The 19,083-nt window shown below is 43.8% G+C and overlaps 1 protein-coding gene across 1 annotated transcript in view; it reads left to right on the top strand.

Annotated features, from left to right (window-relative positions):
- MRC1 (mannose receptor C-type 1) overlaps window positions 1-19,083 on the top strand; it is a 349,243-nt gene that overhangs the window by 61,785 nt on the left and 268,375 nt on the right. Inside the window, 2 exon segments of the mRNA XM_029588750.1 lie at window positions 4,777-4,890; window positions 16,066-16,212. Coding sequence (XP_029444610.1) covers window positions 4,777-4,890; window positions 16,066-16,212 — 261 coding nt within the window.

Raw genomic sequence — 19,083 nt, 5'->3', positions numbered from 1 at the left:
ATCGACCACCAGAAAGTTTGTTTGTGAATCTCGTCGCGATTGCTCTGTGTCTCTGTTTAACCGCTTTTTTCCATGTTTGTTGAATCTTTTCATTTACAGATGAAGAATATGGCTCCTGATGTTGCAAACTTCTTTTTGTAGGTCATTCTGAAAAATTTTGATTGAGCTGCCCCCTTTTTACAACATAATGTCTTTGTGGAAATGCTGTACTGACAATACACTTTTATTATGGTTTGCTATGCTACTAGATTTAGAAGAATTTCATCAGTGGCTAAATGACCGTGCAGCATTTTTTTTTCATTTACAGAAAGAAAATTGTAAATACTAAGTGGTTGAACTTCAGGAACATTGTTTATCAATGTGCAGGTGACAATGTCTTCAAAGGACAAACCTATAGAGCAGAGCTTTCCAAACTTTTCATGTTGGTGACACACTTTTTAGACAAACATAATTTCAGGACACAGTAATTCAGTCTACTAGCAAACCGGAGGTTAAAGGTTAAACGAATGAAATGTATTTCGACAATTTATGTATGTTTCCTTAAATATATACATAATAAAATGTTTCACGACACAACCTATCTTGTGAAAACCTTTCATTTATATTAAAACTATATAATATTCCAAGATTAATGTTATTGTTCTAATTTATGAGTAACAATAATAAAACAAAGTTATTGTGTTATTCAATTTACCTCTTTAATGAGATTATGAGCTTGATGGGATGAACACAGATTTGAATATTTGGTGTTAATAAGAAAGTCCAAAGGGTCTTCTGCATAATTTTAAAAAGCTGGCCAGTTTCACACTATATAATTATTTGATAGCCTCATTCAACTAATTCTATTTGGCTATGAGAGTGAAGTCTGGAATTTATAGGAAGGGACAGAATGTCAATATAAATCCTGCACCTCCAGTTCTGTAACTCTGTGCATCCACTGAAATTCCCCCAAACAATGGAGCTTGGATGTTTCCCTTACAGCTCATCATAGTAAAAGATATTTTAAAATGCTGGTGTCACCTCACAGTAACAGCAGCACAAACACCTTCCTCTGCCAGGCACATTGTGAACTAAAATAAAACCTCGCAAAAAAGACACTCAAAATCTATACTGCAATCCCATTGTAACATAACAGTAATAACACCAAGGACTCAAACAACAATACCCCTACCTGTGAAAACGCAAAGGTAAATATTACACTGGGTCCTAGAATACAAATACACCACCTACTGAGGAAACAAAACAAACCCGATTGCTATAGATCCCTATGCTAGCAGAATCTCTCATCATGGTCACACACACACACAGAGCAGAGACAGACCCTCACCAAATACAGAATACAAAATAAAGGAGCACAAATTAAACAAAAACTGAAATGGAAACCCCAAGAAGCCAGACTCTGTGTATTAACAATGGAAAAACAGAACCACCATTCCTCATAAAACAAATAAAATCAAAAAACAAAGCATCAGTTATAATAGTAAAACCATACTAATAAAAGAATATTTTAAAACTACTGATAAATAGAATTTCTATTAATTAAAATCATATACATTTTTTACAATTTCCCAAACACCAATAAAATATTTCAAAACAGCACATATATCAAATAACACCCAATAATTAAAACTAATAAGGATTTTAAAAAGCCCCTGCTGTCCATACGTGGGAGTTCTTGATTTCCAGTCACCCTGATATTGTCCAGGATTAGGAGGTTATCCTCTCTCACACAGACTCACATGTCCATTCTCTCTCACACATACACTGTCACATACATACACATTCATGCTCTTATACCCACCATAACCTCTCGCTCTCACAGACACTGACACACTCTCAGGCTCTAAGACACTCTCTCCCCCTCCACACACAAACTCTTACTCCCCTGGATTTTCTCATACACACTCGTTCTGGCTCCCTCACATACACACACACCCAGGCAAGTTCCCAATCATTCTCACACAAACACACACACCCAAGCAAGCTCCCAGTCATTCTCACACACTGAAACTGACCCCCAGGCAGGCTCCCATTCATTTTCACACCACTCCCTCACCATCCCCCAGGCATGCACACATTCATTCTCTCACACACACACATACACAACACACAGGCCAGCATCTATTCTCACACATACAAACCCCAGGAAGACACCATACATTCTCATGCACTGACACACCCTCAGGCAGGCACCCATGCATTCACACACATACACCCCCAGGCAGACTCCCATTCATACACATGCACACACTAAAGGCGGACCCCCTCTCTTTCTTTTGCCAGCAACCTCGGAGCCTCTCTCATTCCTCTGCTGCCACTGTCACTGCTGCCACATGGCTATTTGGGAGGCGCTGATTGCTGCTATTGGCACTGAAGCCCATTCTGCTGCCTCCTCTGTGCAGGCCCCGTGGGCTTCCACTTCCTCCATGTTGATCTCGTACATTGTGAGATCCGCATGGAGAAAATGCCACTCTTGCACATTACCAAAGATTACATGTGCCAATCAGTAAAAAGTAATTTATTTCTTTTTTTTTACCTTTGCTGTCAGATCTTAGTTTTCTAATCGGTTTTGTCACAGGTTTTTTTTGTTCCACCTCCCCTTTCTTATTTTTTTGCCAATTCCTTTCATATTGTCTTTTTTTTCTATTTCTTTTCTCTCCATCTATCTTCTTCCCTCATACATTCAGTCAGGTTCTCATTCTCACATGCTTTCTCTCTCTCTCACACACAGGCTCTCACATGCTCTCTCATACAATCATTCATACAGTCTCTCTCTTGCACATGCTGTCTGACTCTCACACACCCAGGCTCTCTCTCACTCCCACATGCTGTCTTGCTCAAGCACAGGCTCTCACTGTCACATGCTCTCTCTCATACAATCATTCATACACAAGTCTCTCTCTTGCATATGCTGTCTGACTCTCACACACCCAGGCTCTCTCTCACTCCCACATGCTGTCTTGCTCAATCACAGGCTCTCACTCCCACATGCTGTCTCACACACACATACACACACTCTCACATGCTGTCTCTGCAAACATTCAGGTCCTCACTCCCACACCCAATCTCTCAATTCACCTCATACAGGCACCCAATTTCTCAACGCACCTCATACAGGCACCCAATCTCTCAACGCACCTCATACATGCACACAACTCATCGGGCCCTCAGCCTCTCTCTTACCTCTGGGCCTCCTCTTCACGGGTTGCTGCAGGATGGGCTCTGCAGCGGCCCTAATCTTCTCCGGCCGATCGCGGCGACTCTGATCTTCTCAGGCCGATCCGCGGTGGAGACCCTGCTACCTGGCCTGCTCCTCTTCTGCACATGGCTGATGCTCCACCTCCTTCCTGCCCGTACGGCTCCGGCAACATTTTTCTTCTGGGGCCGCGCGGGCAGAAAGGAGGCGGAGCACCTGCTCTTCCTGCTTTCTGCCCACGCGGCTCAGGCAACATTTTTCTTTCGGGGCCGCGTGGGCAGGAAGGAGGAGGAGCACCTGCGTGACATTTTTCTTCGGACCGTGGTGACGTAAGCTCCACCACGGCCCCGCCGATCTTCCTGCTGTGCGTCTCCGGCACACAGCACAGCGATACTTTACTACTCAGCCGCCAGTGGGATGAGGTCCACCGGCGGCCGCATTGGCTCCCACTTGCCGGTGTGTCACGTGCACCGGGCTTGCGCGACACACCGGCACACTGCAGGCGACACACTAAAGTGTCGCGACACACACTTTGGAAAGCTCTGCTATAGAGACACTTCTGTGTGCATTCTGCCAAATAAAGTGCGCCCAGAGTAGGACTATGCAGTAGATGTTGGTTTCAGCTCTAAGGGCCTTATTTTCTAAGGCTATCGCAGGCTTGCGCTAACAGTTGAATTTATGTGCCTATGGATTTTTTGGCTTTTCTCTTTGTTTTTATACGATGTATATGATAGGAGCTGCTTATTTTATTTTATTTATTTAAACAAAAATTAAGTGCAGAAAGAATTTATTGGTCCACATATAGAATTTCATCAATAGGATTTAAATATTTCATAAGGCGGCAGCTCCACTGTATACAAATACGTCTTTAAAGGGGCCCCGACACGGACCCCGTGTTTCGCCGAAAGTGAAAACTTGCTATCCCTCCCGACGCAGCCTTTCGGCGAAACAACGGGGTCCGTGTCGGGGGCCCCTTTAAAGACGTATTTGTTTGTATACAGTAGAGTTGCCGCCTTATGAAATATTTAAACCCTATTGATGAAATTCACGGATCCCGTGTTTCGCCGAAAGGCTGCGTCAGGAGGGACAGCAAGTGTTATAATTGTACCTGAAAAATTCAGCTGTTGTGGAAGTGAGGGGATAGCAAATAGGGAATTATTTTGCCCAGTTATAAAACTGTACTATAAAGTCAATCAGAATATTCACAGAGGGAAAGCTAACTAGTAAAGAAATAATGCCAAAGCAGTAAAACATCATCATTATCTATAAGCAAACTGGAGCACCCCTGCAAGGACACAGTCCTTGGAGGAATTTATAAACCAAGCTGGGTTAAATTGTGGTTTAATTGTCACTTTGGCACTACTGAAGTTCTACAAAAGATTTTGTAATTTCTCTGCAAAAATGGTGACAAATCTGTTATTTGGTGGAAAATTCTCCAATATTTTCCAGGGACCCCACCTGTTACTAACTTTGGGCCAATACAAATATGCCCAAAATAGTGTTTTCATTCAAAAACTGAGTTTTCAAATTTGTTATGGATTGTTTCACAGAAACTTACTGTGTCTTTTTGTTTTATACAGGGTTAACAAACAAGTTGGGGACTGCACTATGGATAGGCCTTAATACCCTCAGTGTTAATAGTGGCTGGCAGTGGAGTGATAACAGTCCATTCAGATATTTAAACTGGGTTCCAGGTAAGTGAAAACTGATATAATGGTGACCAGTTCTGATCATATTCACCACAAAGAATATTGAACCTGACATTTCCAAATTGCATGCAAAGAAGCTCATTGCAATAGGGGAGGGATTTTAGATAGGGAGTTTCAAAATATCACGTATATTGTATGATATCACTGCAGATTGGCCTATTGGAAGATGGCTCATGCCCCGGCGGGCCAAACAAATTGGTCATGTGATATTTGGCACACCCGCGCATAACTTTTAAAATCTGGCCCTTAGGGAATAGCCACTGCTATTAATTGTATCAGTAGCATGGGATCTTCTTAGTGTTTGGGTACTTGCCAGGTTCTTGTGGCCTGGATTGGCCACTGTTGGAAACAGGATGCTGGGCTCGATGGACCCTTGGTCTGACCCAGCATGGCAATTTTTTATGTTCATTTCCTATGCTATGCTATATCCCCTCTCTCTGGTATGCAGAGAGAAGGGCCCAGAGGAGACATTATCAGCTAAAGGAGAAGGTACTGAAGGCCGCTGTCAGAGCCCAGGCCGGCGGTGGCTGAAGAGTGGAGAGAGGCTATGGGCCGCCACCAGAACCCAGGCTGGCGGTGGCTGAAGAGTGGAGATAGGCTGTGGCAGACCGGCTGGGCTGATGAATGAGGCCACACGTGAGAGACAGAGGCAGCTTGTTGTAGGTATGTGTGAGAATCAGCTTGTGAGTGTGTGTGTGAGAGGCAGCTTGTGTGTGTGTGTTTGTGTGTATGTGTGTATGTGTGTGTGTGTGAGGCAGCTTTTGTGTGTGTGTGTGTAAGTGTGAAAAGAGCTTATGTGTGTTAGTGTGTGTATTATGAGATTCAGCTTGTGTGTGTGTGAGAGAGAAGCAGCTTGTGTGTATGCGTTTGCACCATTCTTCTCTTATTAATCCACAACAATCTCAGGTATGAAAAGCAGGTTTTTTTTGTTTTTTTTTATCCTTATTTTAATTACTGGGTGAAATGTTTTATTGGTGTTTGGGAAATAATTTAAAAAATGTATGTTTTGAAATATTCTTTTTATTAGTATTTATTGATTTGGTTTACTATTATGTTTTATATTTCTTAGTTTTATTGTTTGATGTTTTATGAGCAGTAGTAATGTTTGGTTTTCTAATGTTGCACTGCATAAAGAGGCCGGCTTGTTGCATGTTCCAGTTTAGTTTTTGTCTGCACATTTCATTTTATTCCTTATAGTCTCTTTATTCTGCATTTGATGAGTATTCCTGTGTTCTTAATGTGTGATTGAGGTGAAGAATTTTGTTAGCTCATAATTTCTTTGTAGGGATCTTCAGCAGCCTGGCCTTTTCTATTTTCCTAATAGGAGGTATATTGGTATTTTGGGGGTTTTCAGTGTTGCCTTTTGATACCGTAGGTAGGGTTGTTGCTGTTTGAGTGCTGGCAGTTAGTGATGTTTTCATATGGAAGATTTACTATTGTGTAATTTAGTTAACTCATGGTTTTCTGAGGACCAAACACCCAACACATATTACAATGGGCCTAATATCATATGAATTCCAAATGTCTTGTTTACTCTTTTGCAGAGATTTCTGGTTGGTACCATAGAAGTGCATGTAAATATAATATACTGTACAAGTTATGATATTTGTGTCCATTTTGATGTAAAATCTTAATATAAATGCATAACTTAACTATGTGTGGAGAGGCTGGAGCTGGGGGGTGGATGTATAAAAGGCTATAAGATTTGCCTAAGTTGCCTAATATCCTTGCACAGTCCACTCTAGCTGCCCTGGCTCCATGTGGGAAAGCAGGATTCCCTCTGGAGCTGTGCTTCCTTAGGCCAGGCTCTCCCCAGCCTTACTCTTGGCCAGGGTTTAATTTTCTTTTCTTTTTCTTAAGCCCTGGAGGAAGTGGGTAACATGGATCACTTCTGGTACCCCCCCCCCCCCCTTTCCTAGAATAGGTTGGCAGAGCGGACCCATAAAAGCAGCATTCTGCCTGGCACGCAGTCAATATGAACGTGCTGGGGTGGAGCCCTGAGGAGGCAAGCCACTGTCCTAGAAAGGAAGGGACGAGCAAGAAAGAAGTTCCTGTGCACAGTGTTAGTGAAGCTTCTGTCAGAGGTGGCTGGGCTTTGAGAGGAGCAGCTGGCTATGGAATCAGTGAGTCTCTGAGAGAGAGAGACGGTGCTGAGAAGAGGTGAGAATGAGAAAGAGAGGGGGCTGCTGCAGGCTGAGGAAAGGCTGACAACAAGCAAGAATTTTTACATAATGATTTTGTAGCGCTAGGGCAGGGTGGCATTTTCTTAGTGAGCACGTAAGCAGCAGTACAACAGCAAATGTCGTTGTGTGGTGGTGTGTCTGAGCCACTGGTTGGCAGTATGGTCGTCTCATTACTTGGCAACTGGTTCAACATTTCATTGGTGATTGGTTGGCAAGCAACCTTAACACCAGGCAAATATATATATATGAGAGATGCAACCAAATTTGTGGGAAGCCCAACAGATTGCATGGATGGATGGGGGATTGCAGTTCAGTTTGCTTACCCCCTGGTCTAAGGTGTGCTGGAGTTAGTTGTTTAGGAAAAAATATGAAATTTGTTGGAGATTTTTTGCCTCAATTCTGCCAGGCTCCAGGTCACATGATGAACCTCTGAAGAGTCGACACTGTAGTTTTGGGAGCTGTTGAAGCACCTGCTGCATAGAAGGTGCACGAGTGAGTCACAGATATCCTGTGTGCTGGTTTTGAAAATAGCCTGCGGACTGATATTTTCCTTCAATCTGCCCCTGGCCAAGATAGTGCTATTGTGGCCATATCATGTGATATATGCGATACAACGTGTTAGAACACTATCCCAGCTTGATGCATCACCCCTTTAGCTGGATATAAGTTATTCGGCTAAGTAGAGATTTGTGCGCAGATATTCAGCGGCATAGCCATGCTACTGAATATCCTTTGTAGTTTAGCCAGATATTGCTGAACATCAGGCCCCCATTTTCTAAATCCAAAACCAAATCCAAAACCAAAATCACCTAACACCTCTTATAAAAAAATTCCACTCTGTGCGATCAAAGACTTTCTTGGTGTCTTTTGGATATTAAAGCCAAGCCTCTGCTCTGACCTGCCTCTATATTCAAAATTCTCAAGGTTCACATCAGTTTACCACTGGAGTGCTTACCTGAGAGAAATCCAACCCGGTCTCTGTGAATAAAACTCTGCACCAGCCTGTCTAACTTGATCACTAGCAAAGACCTTCATATCCATATTCATTTATGGAAATCAGGTGGTTTGAAGCACACTCCTCCCTTGGTTTACTGTTAAGGGATCACCGTAATAACATAACCGCTTATAAAATGGTTTTGCTAGTGAAACCCCAATTAAAACGTTTTGAAAGAAGCAGGCTAAGATGGAAGAAAGCATATGAGAAAACTTTGTAAAATATTCACCTCTGAAGCCATCATTACCACAGGCCTCCCCCCCCCCCCCCCCCCTCCTTTCATTGGCAATTTCTAGAACAGTAATAGGGGTCCCTAAACTACCCTTTTCCATCAGTGAAAGCTTGGGAGGACTTGATATCCTCAACATTTCTCTCTTATTGCAAAGAATATATATAGTTGCTGATAAAAAGACTTAAAAGCTGCTGCAATGTCTACCGAAGAAGTGAAAATACACCCTGTAGCTCTAATTTCTCTGAGAGCATAGGTGACCCTTTTTTCCTCTCAGCTGCCAGAACAACATAAATCCCGGTTTATTACTGTGTCCAAAAAATTGAGAGTTAGAAAGTTTAATCAAATACTCAACCCAATCATTTAACAATTAATTATATCGGGCCTTTAATTTACATAATTCCTTAAATGCAGTCTCCTTTCATGGGTTTGTTCCTTCAACTTAATCTCCTCAATAATGCACAGAGTCACGCTTCTGTCTCCTTTTCCTTGAAAGCCGTCACAGATATAAAATGACGCCTCATAATTGCTTTGCTTGCCTCTCACAAAATATTAATATTGTCCTCAGAAACATCATTAAAATGAAGGAACTCTTCCCACCCAGATATTATTTTATGATAAACTACTTCATCCCGCAAAAGAGATTAATTCAACTTCCAACTACCACTACCTGCTGTTGAGTTCAGCGGTCCACAGGGCAGGGCCATGGACCACCGCACTTACCTCTAGCCCCGAGCCTGGAATATCCACCTCCGATACCAGGAAAGACCTCCCCGTAAATGCTGGGCAGACTGGTGCGATCAACCTGTTGCTCTCTTCAACGTCGGGGAAGACCTCAGCCTGGATGCATTGCAGGCATCTGCGCCTAGCCTACCTCTGATGCCGCTTCCGCCTCGGGCTCCTCCCTAGGGCACATGTGCGCCAGACAACATCCCTCTTAAAGGGCCCACAGCAGGAAAACACCAGAGGTGCCTGATGATGATGTCACCAGCAGAGGCTCAAAAGAAGCCACCTCGGCAGCACTTCCTTGCTTTGGCAATAGGTAGGTTGACTATCCAGCATTGTGCTAGTTGCCACTCTGAATTCCTGGTCTTTGTTCCTGTGTTCCTGATCTTCATTCCTGCATTTCTGGTCTTCATCTTGGCAGTCCATAGTCATCTTCTCTTAGTTCCGTGTCTTCATCTTCTAGTCAGTCTTCGATGCTTCGTCTTCGTCCTGTGGTCAGTCTTTAGTCCTTCAGTGTCTCCACATGCCCATCTGTGCTGCTTCTTGCCTCCTAGCCTATCTATCTGTCATGTCTTCCCTCAGACAGATCTCTGATTCTGAACTCGGCCTGCTGACACTTGATTACAACTGAACTCCACCTGCCACTGACCACTGCCTGATTCTCGATTACGACTGAACCCCTCCTGTTCCGACCACTGCCTGACTCTCAACCACGTCCGAATGCCACCAGCCCTGACCGCTGTCTGCCTCAGACTATGCCTGTTCTTAACTTGCCCCGGACCCTGGCCTGTGACTTGTCTGTCTCCACGGATCTCCACCTCATCCACAGAGGCTCACGCCTAAGTCCTGCCATCCCTGGCACTTGAGGGCTCAACCTAAGGGGAATGAGGGCTGGTATAGGTGAAGTTCCAGTTGGGCCTCTGTGATAGCCAGCTCTGCCAGCCCACGGTGGGTATTTGCAGGGCTTCTCCCTGCAGGTTGCACCAATTCCACCTCAGCCCACCATGCTTGAAGGCCATTTCAATTCCAACAAAACTGGATCATGGTCTGAGATTGCCATGACTTCTCTTTCACAAGATTGAACTCTCCAACAATCCTTTTGACCCACCCACTACATTTCAGTTCTGGTGTAGGAACCATGCAGGACAGAGAAAAAGGTAAAATCCTTCTTCCTCAGGTGACACCATAACCACACATCAATCAAGCCAAAGTCTCCCAACGTATTTTTGTTTTTAATCTAGCCACCTCGTGATCTCTCACCCCTCTCAAAGATTTCCCTCCACGATCATAATCAGCATTCAAAATAGTGTTGAAATTCCTCCCATCAAAGGAATCCCTCTACCTTCCAGACACAATAAATCAATGATTTTTGAAAAAATGTTGATCCTTCATTAAGAATATATACATTTAACATAGACACCGTTTGCCCATTCAGTTGACTATACAAAAAAAGATATCTCTCCTTAGTATCACAAATGGTCCTCTCACAGCAAAAATGCATATTTTACCCTTTTCAGCAGAAAATAAGATTAAAAGCGTTTCCCAGTTCAGTTAGCTTTAAAATTATAATAGTCTAAACTTTCCACAGCAATGAGTTTCCTGTAGGAGTGCCGATCTACACCTTCATTTGTTTCATTCGGAACAGGATCTTTTTTCTTTTAACTGGATGATTAAGCCCCTTCCCATTCCAGGAGCAACAATGAAACAGATTCCTGTTAAGGCCAACCAAAATATGATTATCACACCACAATTGAGACAACCTCAGAAATACTGCAGCTTCATTCCTCGGAACACTGCCCAGTCCCCCAGCTCTATAACTAACCCAACCCCCATCCCTTCTCCAGTCCCCCCATTACTGACTCACCCTCCAACCAAACCTAACTTTCCCAATAACCCCATTCCAAACCTCAGAACTGTACACCCTGAAAGATAAGCAAACCATTTCACCGTCCATTAACCTAGCAAATAACACAACAGCAAAGCAAAGCAGTCATATTAACCAGGCTTAACTGAATATATATAAGAGAAATATAAGGAGAACATAGAGTCCAGGGCAGAAATCAGCCAGTATAGTATTGATAACGCTCAAAAGTCATGAAGAGCAGTCTCATTCTTAGTCTGACAAACACAGGACCCTCATTACAAGGGTGAGCAAAAACAAATTAAGGGAAAAAAAGCACACACAAAAAAAGAAGAGCTGGAACTCGGTCTTGTTTGCCAGTATATAGTTTGAGAAATTCACGAAGAGATCATCACGAAGTTCCTTATGCACGCCTGAACAAAAAATTAGTCATGCAGCTTCATGCTTCTGAACAAACAGATCCTCCTTCTGCAATGAGTGGGAGCCTCGCGGTGATGTTGATGAGGACCTACCTGCGATTGAATACTCTTCCTTCCCCGGGCTCATGTCCAAATGCTGGGAGCTTTCCAGATTGTGCGTGTCTGGCCCAGAGCATATAAGAGGCTTTGCAGATGCTCGCATAGGAGCGAGTCGACAAGAACACAGCTTCATGTGATCGAGTTTGCGAGCCTGCAGAATCTGCTGATGGAATTATAAAACCTACAGCCTCATTCCACAGAGAAGTATTTGTTTCAGCTGGTGAGTTAAAAGAGCGCCAGTCGCTCTGGACTTTAACAATGAGCATTGCTGGGTATAATAACTGGAATTGAAATTTATTTTCATGCAAAAGCTTTTTAATCACCGTGTATGCTGCCAGTTTACACATAGTTTCCATGCTATTGTCAGGAAAAATCAGGATTGGGGCATGTTTGAAATACAAATTCTACAACAGCTGAGCCCTACGAATGACCAACTGTCTAATCAAGAAGTTGTGGAATTTAAGCAGCCGAGTCTTTTCTTATATCTTGGGACTGATGAGCACGGCCGATGGCAAAGTCTGAACCATTACTATTAGATCTTAGTACTTCCTGTAGTAACTTCTTAAAAAACAGAGGACATCCCGGCTTTCTTCCTCTTCTGGGACTTCCAATATTTGAACATTGCAACTCCAGGACCTGTTTACTCCTGCATCAAGGCAAGCTGTTTTTGTGTTTCAATCAAAGAGGTAGCAGCGCCTGACTCCCAGTTGTTGCGCCCGTTGGTCGCAGACAGCTGTGACCTTTCATGCTCACCTCTTTTTTTCCCTGCACCATCAATCATTGGAAGAATGGCGGCCGCCGCCAACCAACGCTGACTTCCCCGGCGACCCTGGAACAGCGTGGGTGCTGCCGATCGCCATCTTACTTCCGGCATCACCTAGGCATGTGCGCGCGCAGGGCCTCCTATGAATATGTCATGACAGGAACCTCGAGGCCATCCCTCCCGATGACATCAGCACCACTAGTGTACTTATACTGACTGGCCCATTGCTAAGCGAATTAGCTTGTTAAATCCACTCTAACTTGGATCTTCTGTTCCAGACTCTCCTCCTGGCATTCGGACTTTCTGAGTACCTGCTCCTCGGGGGCTCTTCCGCGTCTTGGCTATCTGCTCCTCGGAGGGCCTTCCTGCCCAGGACTTCCTGACCCGCTCCTCAGTACATTCTCTTACTGCCATCAACTTCATTGAAGAATTCCATGGTGTATCCAGTTCCTCGGGCTACTACTGTTCCTTCAGCCTGTCTACGCTACTCATCCTAAGCCTCAGGATATTGCTCCACCTATACAAGGTCTATGGCCTGATTCCTGTATCACAGACCTCTATCTCCCTGCCATCTAAAGTACAGTTTCCTCGGCATACCTCGTGCTGTGGGCCACTACCGGATCTGCACTCAGAGGTACTTCCATCAGCCTGCAGGGATCTCCTGATGTACCCCGCTGCGGGCCACTACCGGATCTTCATATCTACTTTATCATCTTGTCTAATATGTTTGCTCAGGGACTGTGTTTTGTTTACTACATTTCCCGCTCCTCGGGTTATGTACTATCTTTCTCCTTTAATAAAGTCTCTCTCGCAACTGTGTCCTATGTTGCTGAGACCGTGCCTATCGATGGTGAGACCTATGGGGCTCCTTCCTGTGGGTGGAGACATCTCTCACCTTGGCCCGGGGTTCACAACTTCACCAAAACCATAACACCAGTCCTCCAAATCTGACACTCGTCTCTCCAACTCTTCAACTCTAGGTGCTAACGTGTCTAGTTTGTCATTAACCTCTTTCATTGCATTCTTTTACATCAAGAAGTCCTTAGAAAAGTCATCTTGTATTGCCCGGATCTCCTCCAGGATTACTATGGTAGACTAATCCCGCTTAGAATTCAGTTGCAACCTGGAACTCTCCATGCTTTCAGAATCTGATGCTAGCTGCTCAACCAGATTGACATTATCTTTACCATAGTAATCAGTTACAGTATTTGGCTATTTTTTTGTGCACAATTTTTTGTACGCCTGATTCTCATTATGTAGCACAGCAGTGATATGCAAGAGTTATGTCTGGCTACATAGAAAAAGCATTGGCGGAGTGGGATATGGAGAAGAGGATAGACAGAGCTCTAATAGAGAGCGACCACCACTATAGACACTCTCTAGCAGCCCCCCAGATATATCTTTTAAATTTTATTTTTTATTTTAAAATTTTGAAAGCATGCTATCATATATCATATTGACAGACCATCTTGACACAATAATAGCTGAGCTACTTATCTTAAAGATCCCAGACTGTTGTAAAAAACACTATTTCCTATGTTTCTCATTAAATATTTGGGTCTACTTTTGTGAAAAAAAAAAAATACCCAAGGCCAGGCCATGTTTTGATTTATTTTTTTCATTGGGGGGGTCTCCATATGCATGCTATTTTTACTTAAATATGGCTCTCTGGTTATGTCTGTGTCAGGAAGTGATGTATTAAATAGGGCATCAAAGCCTGCAAATGGACCAATCATATATTATGTATGATCAGTTTCCTTACAAACTTCCATATAATGTAAAGAATGATAATATTACAATAAATGTTTTATTAAAAAGACTATTCGGGTTAATAATACTGCTAAGGTCTCTATCATATACATCAAAACTAAAAATAAAATCATGCCACAGCTTTTATTAAATGAAAGACAACCAATCAAGATCTTCATTTAATCCTACCAGTGCTTGTGTTTGCAGTCTATGTATCCTAAATTGCTCTCTAATTGAGAATGAGCATATTACCATTTCTCTTGGAATGCACTACTTGCTCTAAAACTGTCTATTGCAGTTGTAAAAACACATGCTTATATTCCAATGTGAGACCATCAGAGCATTGATTTTTTAATGTTTTTAAACAGCTTTTATGTTCTATTAAACTAATACATACTGGTCAGTGATCTGATGGCTTGCCCTACACAGATTTTCTGATATGGACAAAAAGCATATAATAACAAAATTCAAAATGTACATTGTACCACCTCCCCATGAATAATTGGATGCTCTCACATGTGTCCTGTGATTGTTTTTTCACAAAAGTCACAATGTTGATAAGTTTGATGTTCAAGTTCAAGTTTGTCCATGTTTTAATTTGTAAATGGTTCTTTTAATTTAGCCCATACAATACAATCACATATGTTTGGGTCCCTTGAATATGCTTTTAAAGGGGATTCATTAAAAATTCCATGATTTGCTAAAAATGCCATTGATGTTTGATGGAGGCAGCTATCAACTCTGTCTTGGTGCTATAATATAACACACACACTATCCATGATTGCCCCATCGATGTTTTATACTCTAACAAATCATCCTGATCTGAAAACACTGCTCTTTTAAATGCATTCTTAATAGACAACTTTGGATAACCTTGTTCCACAACCCGTTGTTTAATGATTTCAGCTTGACATTTAAAATCCTTTAAAACAGAACATATTCTCTGTGCCCAAAAAAACTGACTTAATGGGAGTCTGGCCTTAGATGAAGGTTATCAAATTTGAACAAGTTGTTCTTATCATTTGCCTTCCTGTACATGGTAATTGTGAGCGATCCTGTCATAACTGAGGGTTGAGTTAGAACTGGAGGACCCCAACAGGAGCAGTTCAGGACTTCAAGGCAGGGCAGATAGGATCTTCCGCCTGTACCAGTCACGTCTCCTGCAGGTTGAGCTCTTGAGATCTGGCAGCTGACAGGACTTAGGCTGTGGTTGGAATTGGGATGCAGACCGGAACTTGGAGACACAAGCTGGAGACAAGGAGTGGAGACTGAGGCAGTGCACGGCTGGAGACTGAGGCAAGGCAGGACTAGATACAAGGGCTGGGTACACATGAAACTAGGCTACACAGGCTGGGCAAATTGGACAAGGCAAGGCACTGGCATTACAGGGAGCGGATACCAGGGACAGAACTAGGCAGGGGTAGGACCAGACCAGACAAGGACAAGACTAGACAAGAGAGATAAGGTCAGGACAAGACAGAAGAGAACAAAGAACTCAGAGGCCCACAGCATCAGAAGAAGACCGGTTGCAGGAACTGGCCATCATCATCTCTCCTCCTCTCTGGGATGGCAGCAATATCAGAGGGGGAACTTCCCTTGTAAGCAATAATATCAGAGGGGGACATGGTAGTCAACTCTGCTGGCCATACAGTAGTTGGGATGTGCAATCGTTTTTCCCAAATTAGACAATTTCAGCGAAATTACCTAATTCAGAATGTTTTGGGAGAACCAAAAAAACGATTGAATTTTTTCCGAAATTTCAGAAAACATTTATTTTTCGGGTTAACGCACATTAACGTGGCAGAGTTAGTGCGCACTATCAGGGAGTTAGTGCGTGCCCCCGAAAAAAAAACCCCAAACTGCAGGAAAAATGAAATTCCCACGGGGGGGGTCCTGAAACGAAGTCCGACACGAAATTTAAACCCGAAGCACATTTCTATACAGTAGCACTCAGAATATGTCCCATGGAAACTTCCCTCCAGCTGTTAGGGTCAAGAAGAGATCTGTACTCCCAAGGCAAGCTGCCACAGGTAAGAAGATAAAATCAAGTGAAAAATGTGGCAAAAATAGGAGCATTGGCTAAACGTAAGTTTTCAAAATTGATGAGCTAAACATCAAAATTTATTTTTTTTTCAAGGATATCCGACTGCCGAACCTGGAAAGAGTTGTGTGGTGCTAAATCCAGGAAAAGTTGCAAAATGGGAAAACAAGGAGTGTAGCCTGAAACTTGGCTATGTCTGTAAGAGTGGAAACACTACATCTGGTTCTCTTACCATCCCTTCAGGTACATTAATGCATAAAAATAAGGCCTTTGCTTTATATTCCTTTAAAACCTTGATCTATACAGCTTTATGAAAAACTGTTAAAAAAAAAGAAAAAGAAAAAGAGACAGCAAATAAAAGATGCATTATCTAGACATTCATTACATTAATACATAGGTGGGTGAGGGAGACCCTGCTGTTATCATGTTCTGACTTCTTAAAATATGGTTTAAATCAGTGGTTCCCAACCTTTTGTGTGCCATAGCACACCTGTCATTGGGCTTATTTCATCATGGCACACCAGCACCTTCCCTATCCCCCACCCCCCTGGCATCATCATTCTCTTTTCTCTTCCCCCCAACCCCTGGCATCATAACCTTCCCTTCACTCTCCCTCCCCATCCCCACATCATCAACTTTTTTTTTCCATCTTCCCCATCTCCTACTCACTCAAATCACCACCAGCTTTTCTCCTCTCTTCCCACTCTCTTGACTCCACTGAAATCCTCATCTTCTCTCCACCACCATAGCAACATCATCTTCTCTTCCTTTTCCTTTCCCTCCTCACCACCTCTATCATCACCTTATTCTCCCAACCCTCTCCCTCTATCCCCAGCATCATCATCTTCTTTTCTCTTTCTCTCTATCCCTGACATCATCTTCTCTTTCCTTTTCTCTCCCCTCACCCCCTGATATTTATCACCTTCTCCTCTCTTTTCTCTCCTTCCAACCCATTGGAATCACCATTTTCATCAACCTCTCTCCTACCCTCTCCCATCCTTGGCATCAGTATTTTCTCTTTCCTTCCCTTCACTTCCTTCTCCCCCAACAAACCCCCAGATTCCTAGCAAATTCAACTGCCTTTTCTAGCAGCACTTACCTGATGCTGGTTCTTTCTTCTATGCCTGTTTCCCTCTGTAATCGGAATTGCATGAGGCCACAAGGACTTGAGTTTACAAGGACCCCCATGCTGTTTCAACTACAGAGGAGAGACAGCAGAGGGGAAACCAGAAGCAGCAGCAGATAAGTACTGCTCTCTGACTCCCCCTGCTGATGGGATGATATCCTGCAGGCCAGCAGTTATAGGGGAAATGAAGATTGCTGCAGCACACCAGAGATACAGCTATGGAGCACTAGTGTGCCACGGACACCGGGTAGGAAATGCTGGTTTAAATAGTTATCATGTAGTACCATGAAATGTCCATTGGATGACATTTTAAGGGAATGAGTCATGATGTCAATTGGTTTAATGTGCTTTTGGGAAAAGTGTGTATGTTCTCTTAAAGTTTTAAGGTTCTCTTATTGGTAGATTCTAGAGAGCAGGCAGTATAAAGGGGGGATGTTTTGGTATGTTTTTACTCTTTTCTCTCCCTGCTTTCTCCTAGGGTGGGGATTAAGGATCTCCATCTATGTAATTATCTTGAGTACCCGACCTGAGGGCCAGGAAGCCCAGGGACCCTCCAAGGGGAGTGAGACCCTGACAGGGCTCTTCCCATCAAGGGGAGTCACCTGAGGCCAAGAAGAAGTGAAGTGGGGTTGATTACTTTCAAGGTTGGACTGGACAAGAGACATCCCAGAGGGGGGCAAGAAGTGGGGTGTTCCCCCCGCCCAGGGGAACAATACATCCAAAAGGAGAAGTGCAGGAATCAAGTTAGTTTACCATCTGAGGACCTGCCCTGTAGTGTTCTTAAAGTGTAGGGTCCGAAGAACCTATCATAGATGGAAAGGAGCTTACCATAGTGGTGAAGCAGAGAGGCCAATAGTCTGAGTATGGAGTGGTGTTGTCCTCTTTCCAAAGAACTACCCAAAAGATGCAGAGCAGGATACTCAGGGGAAGAAACTGTTTTAACGAGTGGGTTGAATCATACTGAGGTAGATGTTCTTGCTAGTGCTGTCTTGGGAAGATAGCATGGAAGGATGGTAATGTGGAAATTTGGGTAAAGAGGTCCATGGCCATTGTGAGGTGTGAGCAGTGCCATGGGAATAGTTATGGTATATTATAATACCATGGAATTTTGTGATTATGTTTTTGGTGCCCATTGAATGAGAGTTTTAATATGGGTATACCTCAAGGAAAAAAATCAGTCCTCCCATAGGGCTGAAGAAGAGAAAAGGCAGTGGATAGAACATTTGGTTGACTCTTTGTTGAGAAGGGCTTCTAAAGGCCTTGCATTCTGTCGTGGGATGGCCTCTAAAGGCCTTGCATACTGTTGTGAGAGGGGTGCTTTTAGTGTGCCCTTGGGCCTCAGCCCAGTCCCAGACGGATCCAGGACCGGACCGAGGGTTGACGGCGTGTTCCACCATGGCTGATGGTCTTACCCTCTGCCAGGCTGGCAAGCTCCCATGGCCAACAACATGATGATGTTGGAATGTGAATGGTCCTCCGACCATTCCGAGCCCTTTCGGACCTGCTGCATGGAACAGCATGGAGCAGCAGGCCTGGCCTGAGGTCGAGGGCAGACGGGCCTTGACACGAAGACATGACAGCAGACTCAATGCAACAGCATCGCAGACGACACCAAAGCCGATGCGAAGACATCATGGACCAGTGGTCGATGCGACGGCATCCCGGACCAGGGTCAATGCGACAACATCAGGGACAAGACGTTGACATGATATCAAGAGTGATGCAATGGCATCCATGACGAGATGAGGAATTGACGAAGTCCAGATGAGACGAGAAGCTGGGCGGAAGGACATAGGCACTGTCTCTCAGGGCGCCCTACTCAGGCCACCCGCGGGACTGAGTCGCAAACCACCCTGTCCCACTGCGAGCCCTACACAGCCCGAGGAGGCTGGTCATGGACCATGCTGGGAGCGGGACAAGCGCAGGGAAAGATCCAGTCGAAGCAGAACTCCAACGATGGAGCCAATGTCGTCCAAAGCTCCACCAAC

This window comes from Rhinatrema bivittatum, chromosome 2 (genome assembly GCF_901001135.1).
Source record: "Rhinatrema bivittatum chromosome 2, aRhiBiv1.1, whole genome shotgun sequence".
In the NCBI taxonomy this organism is placed as follows: domain Eukaryota; kingdom Metazoa; phylum Chordata; class Amphibia; order Gymnophiona; family Rhinatrematidae; genus Rhinatrema; species Rhinatrema bivittatum.
The sequence above is the reverse complement of the archived record's forward strand: the minus strand, read 5'-3'. Positions and strand labels throughout refer to the sequence as shown.